Below are 22572 nucleotides of genomic sequence, written 5' to 3'. Positions count from 1 at the left end.
ACTCAATTCTTCATATGTTAGAACTGTTTCCCCGATGATTCTTTTCAAGTGATATTTCATTATTCACACTGCGCTCTCCCATAATCCTCCGAAATGTGGTGCATATGCAGGTATGATATGCCACTGGGTACCTAGTGCCAGTAATCCTTGTTTTATCTCGTCATCTATTTTTTGATTTTCTTTTTTCAACAAATTTGCTGTTCCTACGAATGTGATTCCGTTATCGCTGTATACGTTGTTGCACTGTCCTCTGCGTGCCGTAAATCTCTTGAACGCTGCGATGAATGCAACCGTAGACATATCGCTTACTACCTCAAGGTGTACTGCCTTCGTTGACAGACACACAAATACTGAGATGTAGCCCTTATAGCTCCTCTGTCCTCTGCCTCTCGTGGTACTTATTTTTATTGGCCCGGCATAATCTATCCCTGTGTTAGTAAAGGGATGACTCGGGTTCACTCTGTCTTTCGGTAGATCTCCCATTAATTGTTGTGCTGCTTGGCTTTTATACCTCCTGCACCTTAAACATTTTGCTAGATGATCTTTCACGGTTCTTCTGCCGTTGATTATCCAGTATTTCCTTTTTATGTACTGTAGTGTTTGTTGTAATCCGCTATGTAGATTTCTTGCGTGACTATCTGTTATAAGTAACTTTGTTAATGCACTATCCTTTGGCAAAATTATCGGATGTTTTTCTCCGTACTTTAGATTTGTGTGTCTCAGTCTTCCGGTGACTATTAGAATTCCTTGTCTATCCAGGAATGGTACCAATGACGCTAATTTATTTTTCTTGTCTAATTGCTGTTTCTTCTCCAGCTTATTTATTTCTTGTTTGAAGTAGGCGTGCTGTGTGTGCTTTATCACCTTTAATAGCGTTTCCTCTAATTCTTGGACTGTAAGCTGACTTTGTCCATTGTCTTTCTTTTTTCTGCATTTGTCTGCAAATCTCCTACAATATGAAAGTACTCTTCTCATTCTTTCTAAATTTGAGAATCTCTTGCATATGTCCTCCTTTATCGTTGTCGTATGCACCGTTATTTTCGTTTTGACTTCCTCCTCATTTGTCTCTGGTATTTCTTCTGATTCCTGCGTTAAAGTTTTGTTACTAGTCAGCCAAGTTGGTCCCTTCCACCATAGCTCTGCTTCTAATAATTCTGATGCGGTACTTCCACGTGAGAGGATGTCCGCTGGATTTTCCTTTGTATCTACCTTATGCCAATTTTTCGGTCCTATAACGCGTCTTATTTCCTCTACTCTGTTGGCGACGAACATTTTCCACCTTTTTGATGATCCCCGTATCCAAGCCAGGGTTATCGTTGACTCCGACCATGCATATACCTCAATGTTTTCCCTGTTCAATGCTTGTAGGGTTTTCTTCATTAAATTTGCTAGTAGTACCGCGGCACACAGCTCGAGCCTCGGTAACGTCGTTTTCCCTTTCAATGGTGCGACTTTCGATTTTGCTATCATTAGATTCGTTTTAATTTCTGGGCCTAATACCCTTGAGTAGATTACCGCTCCATATCCTTTCATAGACGCATCTGCAAATCCATGTAGTTCTACTTTGTTTATCTTGCTTAAGTTGTTCCACCTGGGCAATGTTATTTTCTCCAGATTTACTAATTGCGCCTGGTATGTATTCCACCTGCTTTGTTGGTTGCTAGTTAATTCTTTATCCCAACTGGTCTTTTGCTCCCATAATTCCTGTATGAACATTTTCGCCTGAATTACTACAGGTGCTATCCATCCCAGTGGGTCGTATAGTTTTGCTACTTCTGACAGTACGTGTCTTTTCGTTATTTTCTTTGCCGTCGTTATCCCTATTTTGAATGTGATTATATCCTCTTTAGGTGACCAGTGTATTCCTAACGTTTTCCGTACTTCTTCTTGTTTGAATGCCTTGGAGTCTACGTTCCTCATATCCTCCGGTACGTTCTCCATTATTTTTTCTTCGTTGCTCAACCATTTTCTAAGAATGAAACCTCCTTTTCTGAACAGTTGTATTAATTCCTTTTGGGCTGTTTCTGCTTCCTGCACTGTCTCAGCTCCTCCTAGTATATCGTCTACATACATGTTTTCTTTTACAATTTTCGATGCCAACGGGTACCTCGCTCCTTCGTCTTCTTGTAATTGTTGTATTGTTCTTAACGCTAAAAAGGGTGCTGTGGCCGTGCCGTATGTCACCGTCGTTAAGTTATACTCTTGTATGTGGTCCTTTGTGTCCTTTCTCCACAAAATTTTTTGATATTTTTGGTCTTCTTCTGCCATTCTGATTTGTCTAAACATTTTTTCCAGATCCGCTGAGTATGCTACCTTATTGGATCTCCATCGTAATAGTATATTTGTCAAATCTTGTTGTAATTTCGGCCCTGTGTGCATAATATCATTCAGGCTTACTGCCGATGAGCTTTTGCTTGATGCATCAAACACGACTCTTATTTTCGTTGTAGTACTGTCCTCTTTTCTCACTGGATGATGAGGTAAGTAGTACCCATCTCCCTGGTTTTCTGCTATTACCATATGACCTTGGTTTTTATAATCTTCCATGAATTGTCTGTAATTCGCTTCTAACTGTTTGTCTTTTGTAAACTTCCTTTCTAGTTGCATCAATCTGGCGAATGCTTGCTGTTTAGATTCTCCTAACTTTGCGACGTCTTCCCTAAACGGAATTTTTACTTCGTATCTCCCTTCTTCATTCCTTTTTACAGTCTGTCGATACAGTTCTTCACATTCTTGTTCTTCCACTGAGAAACTTGTGTCCTGATTTACTTCTTCTAATTCCCAGAAGTTCTTTATTTGTACGTCCATTTCTTGTCTTGATATCATACAGCATACTTCTGCTTTTATATTCTCCCTTTCTCGTGCTATTCCCGAAACTACCCATCCTAGTTTGGTGTTTTGACTCAGGAGTCCATTACTTATTCTGTGCATCCCTTCTGTCAATATGTAACTGTATTCTTTTACTCCTAGTAGTAAGTCTATCTTCCCTACCTTGTAATATCTTGGATCTGCCAGTATTGCATTTTTCTCGTTATAGTCCGGTAGAATTATATCCTGTTCCGGAAAATTCCTTGTTATCTTCGGTAGTACTTGTGCTTCTATTTCCATCTCGAAGTCACTTTCGTAATGAGTTTCGATTATAAGTTTCATACTCCAGTTGGCTGTTTTTTCTCCTGACGAGCCTATCCCGGATATGGTCGCCTGTATGGGCTTCCTTGTTGTTCCTAGCGTCGTCGCAGCTTGTTCCGTTATAAATGCGCATTGTGACCCTTGGTCGATTAGTGCTCTCATTATGTGTGAATCTCCTTTCGCATCTCTTATGCGTACCACAGCTGTCGCTAGTAATGCTTTACCTTCCTTATGGCTTGCACAGTTTACTGAATTCTGCCCTCTTTGTTGGTCGTTGCTATTCCTAGGCCCATTGGTATCTTGTGTATTTTCTCGCCTTCCGTTATTTTGTTCTTTGGCGTTGTATGGATTATTATTTCCTCCTCTGTACCTATCAGCTTGGTACCCGTTTCTTCTATTGTTTGAATCTCTTCCATTTCTTTCTTGTGTTTGTTCTCCTTTCGTTCCATTGGAGTTTCTTTTGTTGCTTGTGTTTCCTTTTTCATAATGCAACATATGGTGGTGGTCTCCGCCACAGTGTCTGCACCTATATTGTGAATAACATTGTTTTTCTTTTTTATGTGCTAGGCAGTTTGTACACAATCCTTTTTCTTTTATCATCCTGTTCCGGTCTCTTACATTGAGTTCCTGAAATTCTCTGCAGTTCGGTACTCCGTGATCTCCGTTGCATATCACGCAATGTGTTCTTGGTTTCCTAAGAGATCCTCCTTGCTTCTCTTGTCTTTTTTCTGACTCCAGCAGTTCCAGTGTCTGAAATCTTCGCTGTAAGAATGTTTGTGTCGATTTGTACGTCGGTATCTCTCTACTGTCTCCAATGTGGTTTTCGTACAGCCTCCTAGTTTCATTGTCCCATTTCGTTATGATAATTCGGGCTATCAATGGGCTCCACGCTTCCGTGTCTGTTCCTAACCCTCCTATGGCTTCCAGACTTTCGTGGAAGGTGTCATGTAGTGATTTCAATGCTCTAGCAGAAGATTCCTTTACTTCCTGCGCTAGTAGCATCCTGTCTATTAATTTAAACAATATCATCCTTGGGTTCTCATACCTATTTTTTGGCATGTTCCAGGCCACTTCGTAGTTGGCCTCGGATATGTTTAAGTGTTGTATCATTCTGTTGGCTTCCCCTCTTACTTGAGTTTTTAGGTACTGCATTTTTTCTGCGTTTGATAACTGGTCGTTTTCATGTATTACTTTAGTAAACAGATCGTGGAAAGTTCTCCACGTTTCATATCTGCCTTCATACACAGGGATTTTTACCTGCGGCAATGTCACACCGTCCCTCCTCTGTGTGCTTTCTGGCCGTTGCATTCCTGGCCTTATTTTCTTTAAAACTTCCCTGACTTTCCTCTTTAGATGATTTATTCTCTCTACTTCTCCATTATCTGTAGCGTCTAGTTCCTCATTTACTGCTGCTTCAATCATTAGTGTATTCACCTTTTCCATGTATTCTCTTAACTCTGACTGCAATTCTTCATCCTCCTGCAAGTCTTGTTCATTTTCTGGCCGTAATAATTCCTCGATTCTTTGTTTTCTTATCTGTATCTCCTTTACTTTCGGTGCTTTTCCTCTTTTCAGCACCCTTCCATATTCTTCCAACAGGGTTTTCCCCTCAATGTATATCTTAAATACCTGATCATAGTATTTTGTTTCAAAATATTTTTCTTTCGTTATACCCCCTTCTAGCAGCTTTTCGTGGTTATTTAAAAATTTTGCCCAATATTCTTCTAATTTTTCCTGTCTATCCCGGATGTATTGTTGATTTTTCCGAGATTGGGAATCCTTTTTTGTATTTAAAACGAGTTTCGTTATTTCTGTTCCTAAATCCGCTTGCTTAACGTATATGCTTTCCATGATTATTCTTATAAATTTTTACATTCAGCGGTAAATATATTAGACAATACGAAATGTACGTTATTTATTAAATAAGTATACCTGTACTATAACACTTTCTTTTCTATCGGAATGTGCAATTTAGCGAAATGAGTTTGACCTTGCCTGCTGTGCTATTGTTTGTACTGAGGTAGGTCAAGATGTAATCCACACACTCTTATAATGATATATATACATATATATATATATATATATATATATATATATATATATATATATATATATATATATATATATATTGTTATTAAAATAAATGAAATTATTTGCTACGTAATTATTTTAATTTTTCGAAAATTTAATTTTTTTAAAATTTCGAAATATCAAAAGCAAGCTATATGTATGAACGTTTCTTTTTTCAAATTGTCATACAAAATTACTGTTTAGTAAGTTATAGTTGTGAATGACGTTTATTTTTTGTTTTATCAATTCTCTGTATTATTTAAATGGTATACATTCTAAAGTACATTATTATACGATTGATAGAGTGGAGATTGTTGTTCTAAATTGTTAAATTGTAATAAAAAAAAAACTTGTTAAATTGTAAGATTGTAAAAGTTGGAAGATTTTGTAATTATTCAAAAACTTACGGTTTTTTGTGTTCTTAGACGTTGAGGATCCCTCGCTTCTGGTGGGTTCTGCAATCGGTCCTGTCCTTTGGCTGCTCTGCGGCTCTAGTATGGCTCTCGGCTTTGGTACTGCTCTCGGCACTAGTATGGCTCTCGGCTTTGGTACTGCTCTCGGCTCTAGTATGGCTCTCGGCTTTGGTACTGCTCTCGGCTCTAGTATGGCTCTCGGCTTTGGTACTGCTCTCGGCTCTAGTGTGGCTCTCGGCTTTGGTACTGCTCTCGGCTCTAGTGTGGCTCCCGGCTTTAGTACTGCTCTCGGCTCTAGTATGGCTCTCGGCTTTGGTACTGCTCTCGGCTCTAGTATGGCTCTCGGCTTTGGTACTGCTCTCGGCTCTAGTGTGGCTCTCGGCTTTGGTACTGCTCTCGGCTCTAGTGTGGCTCTCGGCTTTGGTACTGCTCTCGGCTCTAGTGTGGCTCTCGGCTTTGGTACTGCTCTCGGCTCTAGTGTGGCTCTCGGCTTTGGTATGGCTCTCGTTCTCCCGGGTCTAGTGGTCTCTCTCTGCTACTGAGGGTGTTGCTGGCGTGGACTGTATAGGCTCTCTCAAACTTCCTTGAAGTATTCTGTTTCTCGATAGGACCATGAACAAATCCCCTTCGTTGGCTCAGTGAAGATGTTCGTTCAGTTGTAATGGAAACACCAAATAATAGTAGCAGAGTTTATTGTAGAGACGTACACTATGGGTGTAGACCCGGGATTACTTTGAGTAGAGACTGATGAAGTTGATCGTTGAAGACAATCAAGTTCGTTGAGTGAATATTGATTGAATGCCTCTCTAGGCAAGAGATCTTAGTTTTATATAAACTTTAATTGGGTCAATATTTTCGCGGACCTCGCGTGACATGTGTATTTAATTTATGTAAATAGTTTAACTTTGTCAGCACTTTTGACTGATGTCCAAATTATATTATTGATAATTGACCAAATGTGTATGTAACCTAATTAACTACGTGTGTGTATTTAATAACAAATAGATTCATTCGGTCTACTGGGTGATAAAATTATACTGTCCAATTTCGGATATGAATTCTAAAGATTTGATATTGGACACTGCGATTGTTTTACAAAATCAGTTATTGAAAATCAAAACTTTATGTTAATATAATCTTATCGTAATATAATACATAAATTTTGTTTACCAGGATGTACTGAAAATTTATTTACATGGTCTATGTATTTATTTTTATTTTTTTTTTTTTTGGCTGATAAAATGAATCATAACAAAATCCCCGCCTTGTTTTGAGATACAAATTTTTTTTTATAAGTGAAGTAAAAAAATATTTTCTCTCAAACAAAAAAAAATTTCTCTTGTTATCATTTTATCCTAATCTACTTCTTTTACTCTTCGTAAAGATTCAATTTTCTAGGAAGCCTGTTCTTGTCTCTATATCTTTCTCGAGCAGCTCCCTCATCCATTTAATACTACCGCCAAATTCGCAACACTTTGATCCCATTTTAGGCTCGTACTGCAAACTGATCTGATTTAAGTTCTCTTTAGCTTCATTCGCTACCGACTCCCATTTAGCTGATCCTGAAAAAGCTTTCCCATTTTATTCGTAATATTTGTTTACATCGTGGATATTATAAATTCCTCGAATCTTTGCAGAGTCCATATGCCTTAACTCATAACTGTTTATCCCATCTTCATTATTCACTATGTACGGGACTTCAAAAACAGGCATCAATTTTGCGCAAATGCCACCAGGAAGATTTGATACTCGTAACGCCCTCATAAGTACTTTTTCACCCCTTTGGAAAGTCACTGGTCTTCGTTTTCTATTATGATCCTGTCTTTGGATATACTTCTCATTGCTTCGCCGCAATCTTCTCTGTACCGTTTCCATTACTTGTTGATATTCTGGTGGCTCTGGGTTTTCCCATGGCCTTATAGGCATTACACCCTTTATGATGTATTCCGGGATCTCTTTTGTTACTGTACTCGGAATGGGATTTAGACACATTTCTATTTCCGCCATTTTTCTGTCCCCGCGTCGATGTTGACCATCCGTTGCAATGCGAAGAAATTTCGTCACTTCCTGTATAAATGGCTCCGAAGGATTACTTTGGGGATGTTTGATGCTTACAAATTTTGTCTCTATTCCCCGTTCTCGAAGTAGTCCCTTGGATCGATCATTTCGGAAATACGTTGCGTTGTCTAGTAGAATCTTTCTTGGTGTTCCTACTGTGGTTATTAAATTGTCGATTTTTCTTAATATTTCTTCCCCCTTTGTGGTGCGGCAACTGTATAATTTTACGTGTTTTGAAAACACATCCACCATCACCAGAATATGTTTGTTTCTTTGAGTGGTCACAATTAGATCGCTTAACATATCTATTGCGACAATGTCCAGTTTGTTCCGGGATACAATATTTTTTGCAATATTTTTGTTTTTGAAATTCCTACTCTTATATTTTTGACATACTTCGCACTTTTGAGTAATTTCCTTTGCAACGCGGTAATCTTGTCGGCTGATGTAATTTCCCCTAAAAACGAGCCAAACCTTTCTGCTACCGATATGTCCATTTTCCTCATGTAGTTTCTTTATGATCTTTTCTGCCAATGTCTGTGTCACCAAATATAGTTCCGTCTATCCTTTTGAAAAAAATGTCATTTTCTATCTCCGCTCTTCTTTTTTCTCTTTCCTCTAGTCTTCCTGGTTTGTCCTTATCTCATTTAACGAATATATACCTTCTTCTTATGTTAATATATTTAGTCCCACTTGTAGAGTAATTTCTTCCTTTTTTCCGGTGTTTTCATCCCGTGTTAGAGCGTCAGCTATTATGTTGTCTTTTCCTTTGATATACCGGAATTCAAAATCATACTCATGTAATAATAGAATGCCTCTATGTATTCGATTATTCACCAATCGATTCTTCATGATATGCACCAAAGCTGCATGATCCGTTTCGATTGTGAATTTAGCTCCCAATAAATAAAACCTTAATTTGTTTACGCAAAATAGTACACTGGCAAATTCCAATTCTGTTACACTATATTTTCTCTCATTTGTTTTAGTCACTCGAGATATAAATCATATCGGCACTTCTTGGTTGTTTTGTATTTGACACAAAACTCCTGCAAATTTTTATATGGACGCATCAGTTCGGCGTATAAAAGGTAGATTGTAAATGGGGTGATATATTTTTGTTCCATTTGCGAACTCCTGTTTTAATATTTTGAAAGCTTCTTCCTGTTCTTCTTTCCAATTCCATTTTATACCTTTCTTCAGCAATTTTATTAGAGGAATTTCCTTTTGGCTCAAATCGGGAATTAGCTTTTTAAAATAATTAATCGTGCCAAGAAAACCTCTCAATGTTTCAAATTTGTTGGCCTTTATATATTCATCTATGAGCTTGACTCTGTCTTCGGCTAAGCTTAAGGTTTTGGTGTCCAATTTAAAACCTAAATAAATTACTTCCCTTTGAAAAAATTGACATTTTTCAATGTTCAATTTTAATCCCGCTATGTCCAATTCCTCCAGAATTATTTTTATGTGTTACAAGTGACTCTGTATATCTTGTGAAAAAATTAATAAATCATCGATATAATGAACTTCGAAATCTTCATGGCGATTTAAAATGGTATGTAGAGCTCGTACGAGTGCTGCACAAGCGCTCTGCAATCCAAATGGCACTACCTTAAAACGGTAGACAATACCATCAATTGAGAAAGCGGTATAGTTTCTACACTTTTCAGCTAAGGGTATCATCCAAAAACTGTACTTTAAATCAATATTATAAAATATGTGTGACCCCGTAATCCTTCCAAAAATGGCCATGATGTTTAGAGGTGATTCATATTGTGGTACAGTTTGCTGGTTGATATTCCTGGCATCTAAACATAATCTCAATTCTCCATTGCTTTTCTTTACTATCACAATTGGGTTAATATATGGTGAGTCACATCTTTCGATGATTTGGTCTTCTAACATTTTATTAATTTCTTCTTTCACCTCTTGTCGATACTTATATGGAATTGGGTAAGTCTTCGATAGAAAATTTCCCAAGTTTTTAACCTCAAATGAATGTTCGTATTTTTTTGCCACTCGGTTTTCCTCATTTACCAAAGTTTGATTGTCTCTTAAAATCAAACACAATTCATTTTCTTTTCCTTCTTCACATATCAATTTTCTGTCTCTTTCCTCAGATTCTTCACACATGTTTATCGTGCATCCTGTACCCTCTTTAAATACCACTGTTTCAATTGTATCTTTTTCGTTTTCACTTGTTAACTTAATTTCCTCTTTTTGGCTCATCTGAGGAATCCCAAATTTCATTTTCTTTTGTTGTTAATATCTTTCCTTCTTCTTCTCCTGAGCTCATCACTTCTTTTGAGGAATCCCAGGTTTTAACTTTTTTCATCTTTTTCTGACCTTTTCTCCTTTTTCTTCTTTGCCCTTGCTTCGTCGCCAAATTCATTTCCACCGTTTGTTCTCTCCTGATTCGTCCGTATTTTTTTTCTCATGTTCCTTGTCCTGTTCTTCTTCTTTTTCTTCTGTTAGTTTTATCGTATTATTTTCTAAATCTATCACTACATGTTTTTCTGCCAATTCGTCAACTCCTACAATTATGTCATGTGACATGTTTGGCATTATTACACATTGTAGTGCATACATATTTTTACCCAATCGTACCATTACTCGTATACCTTCATCTATCGTTGCCAATATCCGTTTATTTGCGCTCATTAAGTTCACCCGAGGTATTTTGTAAATTAAATTTGTTAAATTAACTTCTTCTGTCTACAGTCTATAATAATTTTAATTGGTTTCTCGTTGATAAACCCATCCACACATTTTAAATTAACTCCATTTCTGTTCTCATTGTTTCCTGCCAGTTTAATAAATTCCTTGGGGTGACAAAATATTCCTGTTTGTTTTTTTGTTTTTAGTGGGCGCCTTCGTGAAAACACGCCTGTTGTTCTTCTGTGCTTTCTCGCCCGTCATTTTGTCTCTCATATTCATATTCTTCTATTTGAGTATTATTTATCTCTCATCTGTTTTCTTTAGGTCTATCATTTCCGTATCGGTTCCCACCAGGTTCCTGTTCATTTTGTCGATTATTATATCTGTTTTCCTGATATGTTCGGTTGTTTCTGTTCTGATTTTCTCGATACCTGTCTTCGTTCCATTGCCGATTTCTGAGTTCATAGTTCTCTCTTCCGTTTTGTCTACTTTCGTTTTCCCTTCTTGGTATAAATTTTCGTTTTGTATAATTCCTTTTTAAATTTTGTCCTCTATCTCTGTATTCTTGAGTTTCTCGGTGTCTTTAGTTTTCTTGCGATCTTCTTGCCCTTCCTTCATGTCTTTGTAGTTTTGTAGATTGATGTAATCTTCAAGTGTATCTTCAAAATGTCTCGCAATCAACTCTACTAATTGCTCGGATGAATAATTGTATTGCAGATGTTTGGCGTTGTTGTACATTTGCAATGCGTATGTTTTTTCTGAGATACCCATCCTCTCATGGTATTTTTTATTTTGCAATTCCTTGTTTACTTGTAACTGTTGTATTTTCCCCCAGAAATAGCTCAAAAATTTATATTCAATGTTCAAATGTATGCCAACTGTCTAACTCTTCTTCTTTGCTGTCAAACCATAGACTCGCCTCATCTTTGAGATGGTTTCTGATCGTTTCTTTAGCTGCTTCAAAATTTCCGATATATTGTACCTTCTTTTTTAAATTGTTAATGAACGGTACTGGGTGCAATTTTCTTACATCCCCGCCAAACTGTACTCTCACATCACCAGAATTTTGGATGAGTATTTCTCTCCTGTCTCCCGTCTCTCGTTGTTTTCTGATATCATCAATCAGTTTTTCATTATTTCGGCATCTTTCTTCTATCTCTTTCTTGTCTTCTTGAAGAGCATTTTCAAATTTTTTTTCTAATTTCTCTAGTTCCTTTCTCTGGCAATTTTGTATATCCTCCATTTTACTTTGAATTTTCATTTCTTGTTCTTTCATTTGATCTTTAATTCTCATGTCTTGTTGTCCGATCTCGTTCTTCATCATTGTCAAACATCCTTTTATTTCTATATGGCTTGAAAATATCGCACCTTTACGTATAATGGTAGGGAAAGAGATCTGGAATAAGTACAGGTGGTCCAGAGATTAAAAAATAACATTGAGGGAATTTGAATTTGAAAGTATTTTAACAATTTTTCCAGTGGATAAAAATTTGATTTATTGATTGATCGTAGTTAGTTGATATTTACTGCTCTTGAATTATTTGATTTTTATTTTCTTTACCAATCGTACATTTGATATTTATTTTGAATTATTTGAATTTTGCGGATTGCATATTTGATATTTGTCATGAAAATTTATTAAATTTGGGGAGAAATATTTGTCCTGTTCTGCAACATATAGAGTGTGGTAAAATTTCACATTTGGCGGGGACAAAAAGAGTAACAAAAAGAAACAACATGTCTGTCATAAGGAGACAAAGTAAAATGCAGGAAAGGAAGGAGGATAACAGAGAAGATGAAACAATTTTGGAAGAAGGATCGGATAATGAAGGAAATGTTACAATAGTTGAGGAGAGAAAAGAACCATCAGGAATAGATAAAATATTACAACTAATGCAACTCCAGTCACAAAAAATGGATGAAACTAAACAAACAATGGAAGAAACAAAACAAACAATGGAAGAAAACCAACGGGAAACAAGGCAAGCAATAAAACTAAATAACAGGAATATAGAGCAGCGTCTGGAAAACTATGAACAGGAAATTAAAGGATGTGTTGAGGGGATAAAGAAAGAACTGATACAACAGATAGAAGAAATAACCCTAAAGAATGAAAAAGGAATTAGATCAGTTAGAAGAAAAATTTGAAATGGCGCTACAAGAAGACAGGAAAGAAATAGAATGGAGATTAAAGCAAAATGAAAAACATATTGCAGAAATAAAACAACAAACAGGAGGAGAGAGAAAAGAAATTATCGTCCATAGCACAAGCGAGGCGAAAGTACAATTTGGTGGGGACATTAGAACGACACACCCAGTACCATTTGTTAAAAATTTGAAAACTAAATTGCAACATGTTAGATATTTTGACGATTGTAAAGAAACAATTAGAAACCATCTGAAAGAAGAAGCAGCGTTATGGTATGAAAGCAAAGAAGATGAGTTTGAAAATTGGACAGATTTCGAAAATAAATTTCTCAATTATTTCTGGGGGAAAAATAAACAGAAGGAAATCAACCAAGAGCTACAGAATGGAAAATATCACGAGAAAATGGGAATATCTGAAGAAAGATATGCTTTGCAGATATATAGCAATTCAAAATATCTAGATTACAAATATTCTACCGAACAACTGGTAGAAATGATAAGCAGACATTTTAAAGAAACGTTTGAGGATCACGTGATTTTGAGAAACTATCAAGATATTAATAGTTTGTGCCAATTCCTTCAATTAAAAGAAGCGAAAAGAAGAGAAATGAGAAACAGAAGACAACATGACCAATACAATGGACCGGAAAGAAGGTATCAATCAAATTATGACCAGAGAAACCGACATCCCCGATCAACAAATGAATATAGGCCAAGAGAATACCACAATTACACTAGACAACAAAATTATAACCGGAATGACACACAAAATAGAACATATGAAAATCACAACAGGAACAGAGCTGCACAAAATCCCCCGAATAGGAATACGAACGAACAAAGGGACGGTAGAAATAATCAAAGCTGCCAACAACAAAATAGAAGGGAGATGAATCATGTAGCAATAGAAAACGAAGAAGAAGATGTATGCAATGAATTAGGGATGGCGGTTTTTGACAAAACACTGGTTTTCGGTAATACCGTTTTTTTTTGCTTACGGTTTAACCTGGCGGTTATAACCGGCCAAAAAAACCGGTTTTTCCAAAAATCGGTTTTCGGTTTTTTTAATCCAATAGGTTACAAGTTTGCACTTTCAGTTTGCTTCTGTACTTATAAAATAAAACAAAATTTGAATTATGGTTTTGTTTGGAATAATTACTTGAGAATATTAATTATGATTGGGATCCAAAATAATACTTAACCTAATCCTAATTACCGTAAAAACCTAATAACCGGTTTTTACTTTAAAAATAAAAAACCGGTTATAACCAGGACAAAAAACAACCGATAAAACCGGTTATTGCGAAGTAAAAAAACCGGTTTTCGGTTAAAACCGGTAGGTTTTTCCCATCCCTACAATGAATCCAGACAGGATTTTTAATAAAGCATCCACTAAACAAAAGTAAAAAACTCTCCGGTATATTTTGTCACCCGAGTGAGTTTATACAGTTGGCGGGAAACGAACGACAAAATTCTAATTCCAATTTTAATATTTTTAGATGCCTTTATAAAACATAAAGCGATTAAAATTTTGATTGATTCTGGATCGGAGATATCTTTAATCAATAAAAAACTAGTAAAAGAATTAAATTTGGACAGATTTGTGTATAAGATTCCTAGGGTTGCTTTAGTGGGTGCAAACAATAAAAAATTGACGACGGTAAACGAAGGTTTGGGAGTACGGATCAGAGTGGGAGACAAATTCTATATTATGCAATGTGTGGTGATCGAAGATTTAAATCATGATATGATAGCGGGAATTGATGAATTAAGTGAAAAACATATCACCATTAATTTTTCGGAAAATAAACTGGAAATCAGAGCAGAACCAGAAAACACAGAAGAAGTGAAGGAAACAGATATAAAAAAAAATTTTGAAAGGACAAATGAACAGGAAAAACATAAAGAAATCAATATGACTGTAGAGGATAAACTGAAAGTACAAGAGAAAAATCAATCAGAAGAGAAAAAGAGAAGGAAGAAAAAGAAGAAGAGTTCGAAAAGAAAGCAGGAAAACAAAGTGGAGATAAGAGAAAAACAGGAAATAGAAGGTACAGAAGAATTGTTGGCAGCCGACGATAAAACAGAAAGGAAGCCGGAAGAAAAGGAAGTTATCATAAGAGAAATGAAAGGAGTAGAAACGTGGTGCTCGGAATACCAAATGGAAATTGAAGATAGAGAAAAAACAGAAGAAGAAATAAAGGATGAGGACAAAGAAATGGAAATTATGGACGAGAATCCAGAATTTTGTGAAGAGATAATATGGACAGTGAACACATGTGAACAAAATGAGGATGAAAGAAAAATAAAATGTGGAGAAAACATGGAAAAGGAAATTGTAACGGCTAGCTTACCCATTGCACATTGAAACCCCTCAGGGGTGATGTTCGGCATAAACTAACTTAATTTGAGGAATCGGGAATTATTAATAAAATAATTTCTTTAACACATATCTTTATTTATTTATATTTTAATAATTCAAAATGTAATAACAATTAAATTGAGGTTCTAACAACAGGGAATTAAGCATCTATATACAAAATCTCAAGAAATAAAGAAACTTAGCTCTACTCTATGAGAAATCCTCCTGCTGTTTCCTTCTCAACTCGGACCATACAATGTCTGCAAAAACCATGCCGCTAAGCCGAAACCATGTGGATCCCTCTCCAATCCAAAGCCATGCGGACTTTCAAAATCGAGATGGATTTCTTATTCCAAAAAAAAAAACAATTTCATTTTTGTATTCTTCAAGGTGGATTCTCTTGAATAAAAACCAAGATGGATTCTCTTGAATAAAAACCAAGGTGAATTCTCTTGAATAAAAACCAAGGTGGATTCTCTTGAATAAAAACCAAGGTGGATTCTCTTGAATAAAAACCAAGATGGATTCTCTTGAATAAAAACCAAGGTGGCTAAAAAAACAAAAGCCGCTATAAAACTCGTCATGGCACGAGTTTTGTCCAACAACAGAAGAATTCTGGCAAGCGGAAAGCTCTTCTCTCCGAGACCTGTATACCGATCCAGAATTCTCTGATGTTGCCAAAACTCACAAATTAATAATTGTAATTAATAGATAAATTATTAAATGAAAAATGAAAAAGACAAAGTTGTGCGATAAATACGATTTATATTGAATTATTATTATTACAGCAAAGGTAAAAAGAAAATAAAAATTGTAAGCAGTTTTTAAGTACTTGCGTACACAAAATTATACGAAAAACTAAAAGTGTTCTTGATTAAAGTATGAAAATATGTTGTTGTAAAAAGAGCAAAGTATTAACTTACCCAGACCGTTGGAAGTTTCTGACCACGAGGACTTATATTTTTAATAATACCTTCTCGTTTGCTGGTTCATTTTAAAAAGAAATTAAATCGGGTCGGATTGATAGAAGTAAATTATTTAGGAGTGGGGTTTCTGTTTCTTGTACGATAAAGTAAGCGAAGGTAGAACTACGAGGGGACTTAAGAAATTAATCAGCGGATTTATTTGTAATAGGAAAATATTGAAATAAAATATAGGAATAGAAACAAAGGAAAAAGAACTTATTATCAATAAAAATCAAATAGTATGCGCAGAAAATAGTGGAAAGTACTTTGAAATTAATAAGAACAAAAATGTAACGTTTTAAACGTTACACACTCCCCCCACCAGGAAAAAAAATGTTGAAGACTGACTGAAAAATTTTTGAGAAATACTAATCAGAAAGCAGAACTAAGAGAAAACAAGAACAGAAGGCAAAATGAGACAATAGTACAAATACCCAAAGAAGAAGGCTTAAAAGTGACACAGAAAAATAAAAAGAAGTGGGAAATACCGAATGTGACTCCTATAAAATAAATATATTCGAATCATAAGGAATATGTTGGAACTTTGATTGATCTCCAACAATTGTTCGGGAGAAAGCTTATTAAATTCCTTTCCCCGTGCGTGTACAGTACCAAATATTTTAGGACCATGGACTGTACAAGAGTTTCCTTCGATATAGATAAGCAGACTTCACGGCGATGGTTCAGTATGTGTTTGGTTTTATAGGGGCTTGTACTTAGAGAAAAATAAGCGTAATTATTCGATACTACACATTTAATACCGAGAAAATATTTACAAAGGCACTATTACTAAATAAAGAGTTCGCTTTAATAAATTGTTCATTTTTATACCGGCGTTTTAGGGGCGCGCGACTATAGAGAAAACTAAATGCACTTTTTTACCGCACTTTTGACAGTCTGTCAAATACAGTCTGTTGCTAAGATAAAATTCAACATTTGTGGAAACGAAAAATAAACTGAAATTAATATAAAATGTTGTTTTTACAACATACTCGCCCCCGTTGAAGCGGTGGCTTTAACACAAATAAACAGATTATATTATGCCAAGAGAGCATGCGGAAGAAAAAATACATTACAATTATCATCTTATACTAACTTAAATTAAATCGTCATTGGGTAGAGGACACAATTTTGTAATAGAGCGCTTGAAGACTCCATCTTTAGTTTTCACCGAGGCAATTCTTACTCTCCCATCTTTTCCGGGAAAGACCTCAATAACTCTTGCTAGTACCCAATGAAGAGGAGGAGTGTTGTCTTCAATCAGCAACACGAGATCGTTAGGTTCTAGGTTTTTATGAGGGAGAAACCATTTAGGGCGATTTTGAAGTCTATTCAAATAGTCGATAGACCATTTTTTCCAAAACACTTGTTGGAGTTTGGACAAATGTTGCCATAAATTCAATCTGTTTTCAGGAATGTGGATCACATCTTTTTCAGGAAAGGACGTAAGAGATTGTCCAATTAAGAAGTGTCCAGGAGTAAGATACGTAAAATCGGAGGGGTCATTTGAAAGGGAGCAAAGAGGCCGGGAGTTGAGCACAGCTTCAATTTGACCGAGAACTGTAGTGAATTCTTCGAACGTAAGCTTAACATTGCCAAGGAGCCTACGCATATGATGCTTTGCGCTCTTTATAGCACTTTCCCAAATACCACCATGGTGAGGGGCTCGAGGAACTATAGTTTTCCAGCGAATATGAGATGAGGCCAAAAATTCCTTAATAGAACGAGAGCTTTCCTTTTCCTTGAAAAACTTATAGAGTTCAAACAGCTGGTTGCGAGCACCAAGAAAGTTCGTGGCGGTGTCACTGAATATTGTTTGAGGGAGGCCTCTACGGCTAATAAAGCGTTTTAGAGCGAGAAGAAACGTCTCCGTAGAGAGGCCGGAAACGACTTCAATATGAACAGCTCGAGTCGACAAGCAAACGAAAAGAGCAATATACGATTTTAATAAAGGAGCCTTACGAAGGTTGGAAGACTTTATCTGAAAGGGGCCGCCAAAATCTAATCCGACGTGAGCGAACACTCGAGAGGAGTTTAAACGTTCTTTTGGTAGATCTGCCATGATCTGGGTAGCGGGTTTGGCACGAAACTTAAAACAAACCATACATTGGTGAGTGACCTTCTTGACTTCTCGTAGTCCATTTAAAGGCCAATATTTGAGACGAATTTGTGACAAAGTATTTTGAGGACCTGAGTGACAGAGTCTGACATGTTCTCTGTGGAGGATGAGACGAACTACACGATTTTTTGAGGGGAGGAGAAGAGGGTATCTTTGATCAAAGGTAACGTCTGAGTTTCTGAGGCGACCTCCCACCCGGAGCATTTCATTCTCATCCAAAAAGGGATTTAGGGGTAAAAGACACTTATTAGATAGAGTTTTACCTTTCTTAAGCTCAGAAATCTCACTCGAGAAGTTGGAATACTGAAGCATCTTAATAATCTTAAGTTCAGCGTTTTGAAGTTCGCTGACTTCAAGGGTATTAGTTAACTTGCGAGAAAGCGGTTTAGCATTATTAGCAAATCTAAACATATAGGCTAAAGTTCTTACAAACTTTGAAAAATTGGAGAACCTATCAGAAAGTGAGGTGAAGAAATCTTGATCATTTCGAGCGTGGAGAATGATTTTCCTTTCTTCAGGCAACTTGGAAGTATACCCCTTTGGGTTGTATTTCAATAAATCCAACCGAAGTTGATTTAAAAATGGAGGACCATGAAACCATAAGGACGAATTTATTAATTCAGAGGGTAGCATTCCTCGGGAGAGTATGTCGGCAGGATTCTCTTTGGATCGTACGTGCCTCCAGTGAGCATTAGGAGAATTATCTAAAATTTGTGCAACCCTATTTGCTACAAATTGGGTCCAACGAGAAGGATGTGAACGAAGCCAAGCGAGAACAATTTCTGAATCCGACCACATATTTATAGAGTCTAATTGAGATAACTTTTCTTTAACAATATTAGCAATCTTTGTTGTGAGTTTACTACACAATAGAGCACCCATGAGTTCCAATCTTGGAAGGGTCAAGGGTTTTAACGGAGCAACGCGACTCTTAGATGCTAGAAGGGAACAAGACACCTGTTCTGATTTATAGGTCACACGTAAGTAGATACAAGCTCCATAAGCCTTTAAACTTGCATCTGAGAATGAGTGAATCTCAACACCAGTGATTTCTTGACTTAAAAAGAGACATCTAGGTATACTTAAGTCCTTAAAATGAGAGAGACTGCTAATAAAACTTAGCCATTCATGTAACGTATCTGCGTCAATGGTATCGTTCCAACTGATTTTGGAAATCCAAATCTTTTGCATTATAAGCTTAGCGACAACTGTAACGGGATTAATAAGACCTTGAGGATCAAATATTTGGGCAATCATTGACAGTACTTCTCTCTTAGTGTATGAGTTCTTTAGGGTGAAATCTGGAAGAGAGATTGAAAACGTGTCAAGAACAGGATTCCAGCATAAACCTAAAACCTTATTAGAGCAATTATCTGGAGCTATGACATAAGAAGAGTTTGAAGAGAGAGAAGAAATGTTTTTTAGAAACGAGTCCGAGTTAGAACACCATTTATGTAGAGAAATACATGCTGTTCCAAGTAAACTAGTTAATTCCTTGTGAGCTTTGAGGAGAGTTTGCTCATCATTAGCACCGTAGAGAATGTCATCAATATAACAATTATTTTGAAGAGCGTCACTGGCCAGGGGATATTCAGTTTGATGAGTATTTGCCAGTTCCATTAAACAGCGAGTACTCTGAAAACTGGCGCTTTTAGTTCCATATGTAACTGTTTGCAATTCCAGGCACTCAATATCTTTTTCCGGGGAGTCACGCCAAAGTATGTTTAACAGAAAGGTTTGATCAGGATTGATTTTAACCTGTCTGTACATCTTTTGTATATCAGTTGTGAAAACAAAGGAATATAATCGAAAGCGTAGCAAAATATCAAAAAGTTCCGGTTGAAGAGTGGGACCTTTGAGTAGGATATCATTTAACGAGTAACTACTAGAGCTTTTCATCGAACCATCGAAAACAACCCTAAGTTTTGTTGTTAAGGATTCTTCCTTTACTACACAGTGATGCGGGAGAAAATATTTATTTTCTAAATTTTCATTAGTAAGAGAGAGAGGGACTATTCTAGCATGTTCGAGAAAAAGATATTCACTAATGAACGACTTATATTGAGCGTATGTATTTTCATTTTTTAAGAGCCTATTTTCTAAATTAATAAATCTCTTTAAAGCTACTTTAAAAGATTCACCTAATTTTTTATGCGCATTTTCGCAGACAAGTGGTAGGTTTACTTGAAAACGACCCGAAGGTAAAATACGAGTGGTTTTATTAAATATTTGTTCAGCCAATTCCTCATCGGGGGTTAATTTACTAACGTGGGGAACTTCTTCAATTTCGAAAAATTGTTGTATCAATTTATCTAAATTATTCTCTTCGGATTCGGACTGAACAAAGAGAGAAACATTTGACTGAGAAATAGCCAAGTTTGAACTCCGATGAAAGACATGAGGGGGAATAGTACCAAAAATAACATAACCTAAGTGGGTATTCTGAAGAATGGGAAGATTCTTTCCTAAACGAATGAATCCATCAGTCAATAATTCGCTATAGATGTCGCCAGCTAGAAGCAAATCAATTTTACCGGGAACAGAGTACGAGGGATCTGCGAGAGTGAGATTAGGTGGAACATTTATTTTGCTTCTATCTAGGGTAGCTTTAGGAAGCCTACAGGTTATACTATCAAGTACAGCAAAAGAAGTTTTGAAACTTCTATCCTTCACATTATAGGGAAAAAATTCTATGTTAATCATTTGATTTGACATTGAGGTGTTTTCGGATATGGTTGATATCTGTAACTGTTTAAAATAAGGGGTGAGGTTTAACTTCTCAACCAAATCACGAGAAATGAACGAATGTTGACTCCCATTATCTAGGAGCGCCCTGGCATGCATAGGTCTGCCATCTTTAGAATACACTGTCACTAAAGCGGTAGCCAACAATACATCAGTTTTAACTGATAAAGCAGAGAGAGAAGTGGCTGTATGAGAATCTGCAGTATTTTGTACTTCTAAAGGAGGTTTGAACGAACTGGTAGAAGCTTCGTTTTGGGCATGAGCATTATAAGAGGGCGGAGTAGATGTGTAAGCAACACGACTGGAAGAGCCTTGAGAATGTTTGGGAGCTTGAGCGTTGCGATCAATAGAGAAATATTGCTTATTCGTGTTCCTAGAGGAAGAGACATTTTCAGAGGTACTATGCAAGAGCGAGTGATGTCTTTTCTTACATATACTACATGAGCGTGAAGAGTTGCAATCTTGAGAAAAATGTTTATTACCCAAACAATTCCAACAAAGTTTCTTACCTTTTACAAAATTAAATCTTTCCTGTAAAGAGAGACATTTAAAATCATTACACTGATAAATTTTATGAGAATTACTTTTACAACATATACAATTAGTATCCGAAAACGAGTTTGTTTGTAAATTAACTGATGAAAACAAAGATGTTTTTAATTGAGGTTTATTAAATTTTTTATCATTATCAGAAACGTTTAATTTTTCTTGTATATCACATTTTTTCTCGAGAAAACTAAAAAACTGTGAGAGAGTAGGTAAAGCCTTTGAATCTATTTCATACTCAAATGACCTATGCGTCGCGAAATCTAATTTTTGTAAAAATACTTCGATCAATAGTAAATCCCAATGTTCGATAGGTACAGACATATTTTTAAGAGCAAGTAAAGTTTGTTTACAAAGAGTTAAAAATTCTCGTAATGATTTTGCGTTACTTTTAGCTAAAGATGGAGCCTTTAACAATTTTTGGATGTGTAAACTAATCACACGCGATTTATTTTCGTATCTATTCTTAAGCGTGTCCAAAGCGATCCGGAAATTTTCATCTACAACTTCTATATTTTCTATCAAATGTAAAGGTTCATTTTTTAAGAAAGATTTCAGATATATAAATTTTTGCACATTGTTTAGCTCTACATTATTGATTATTAGCGTTTCAAATAGCTGATAAAACGCGTTCCAATCGGCGAAGTTTCCTGAGAATACCTGCATCGTAATTTCCGGCAACCTAACCTTAGCAGTGGCTACAGTTGGTGGAGTATCGTTTGAGATGAGCGAGTGAGAGGGTAACTTTAAAGCTTCCATCTTATGCTGCAGTCCAGCTAGTGTAGAAAAGTATTTTTCCTCCATCAGTACCCTGTCTTCTGTTTCAGAATCGGTTTCATCGATTTCTTCAATCTGATCCATCACGTCTTCATATTTCAGATAACATGTTTTCAATTCGGTGTGTCTGAGTTGAAACTGGAGACCGTCAGTTTCTGCATCTGCGTTTTCTAGTAACCAGTTCGCTATTCTGGTAATCTTGGCCTTCAGTGGTTTTCTCTTCTTCTTGAGATCTTCCATTTTGACTTTAACAAAAGGTACTACTCCAAAAACAAATGCCTAAGGCCGTGCAAACACCGAATTCTTTAGAGAAATTAATGTTTATATTATATACTAATATCTGTATCACACGGAGAAAATAGAGTCAATAATGTTTATATTATAATAACCTGTAGAGCACACAACGAGAATAGAGTCAATAATGTTTATATCATATAATAACATGTGTAGCACACGGCGAGAAAGTTTATAGTTTATTAAAACGCGATAAATGTCTTAAATTACACTGAGAGTTTACTTTTCAATTAAATTTTTCGCACACGCGGTAAATGTCTACAAATGTCTACTAATAAATTTTTTAAA

General features: G+C 36.1%; 1 protein-coding gene across 1 annotated transcript; it reads right to left on the bottom strand.

Moving 5' to 3' along the window:
• Positions 1-16899: 16899 nt before the first annotated feature.
• LOC140433809 (uncharacterized) lies at positions 16900-22230 on the bottom strand. Its single transcript, XM_072521785.1, has 2 exons — positions 21496-22230; positions 16900-21198 (listed from the first exon to the last, which is right to left on the bottom strand). Exons 1-2 carry the CDS (start codon positions 22228-22230, stop codon positions 16900-16902), a joined length of 5034 nt encoding a protein of 1677 aa, XP_072377886.1.
• Positions 22231-22572: the final 342 nt, after the last annotated feature.

This window comes from Diabrotica undecimpunctata, chromosome 2, assembly GCF_040954645.1.
Source record: "Diabrotica undecimpunctata isolate CICGRU chromosome 2, icDiaUnde3, whole genome shotgun sequence".
NCBI classification, from domain to species: Eukaryota; Metazoa; Arthropoda; class Insecta; order Coleoptera; family Chrysomelidae; genus Diabrotica; species Diabrotica undecimpunctata.
Note: the sequence above shows the minus strand (reverse complement) of the source record. Positions and strands in the feature narration are given on the sequence as shown.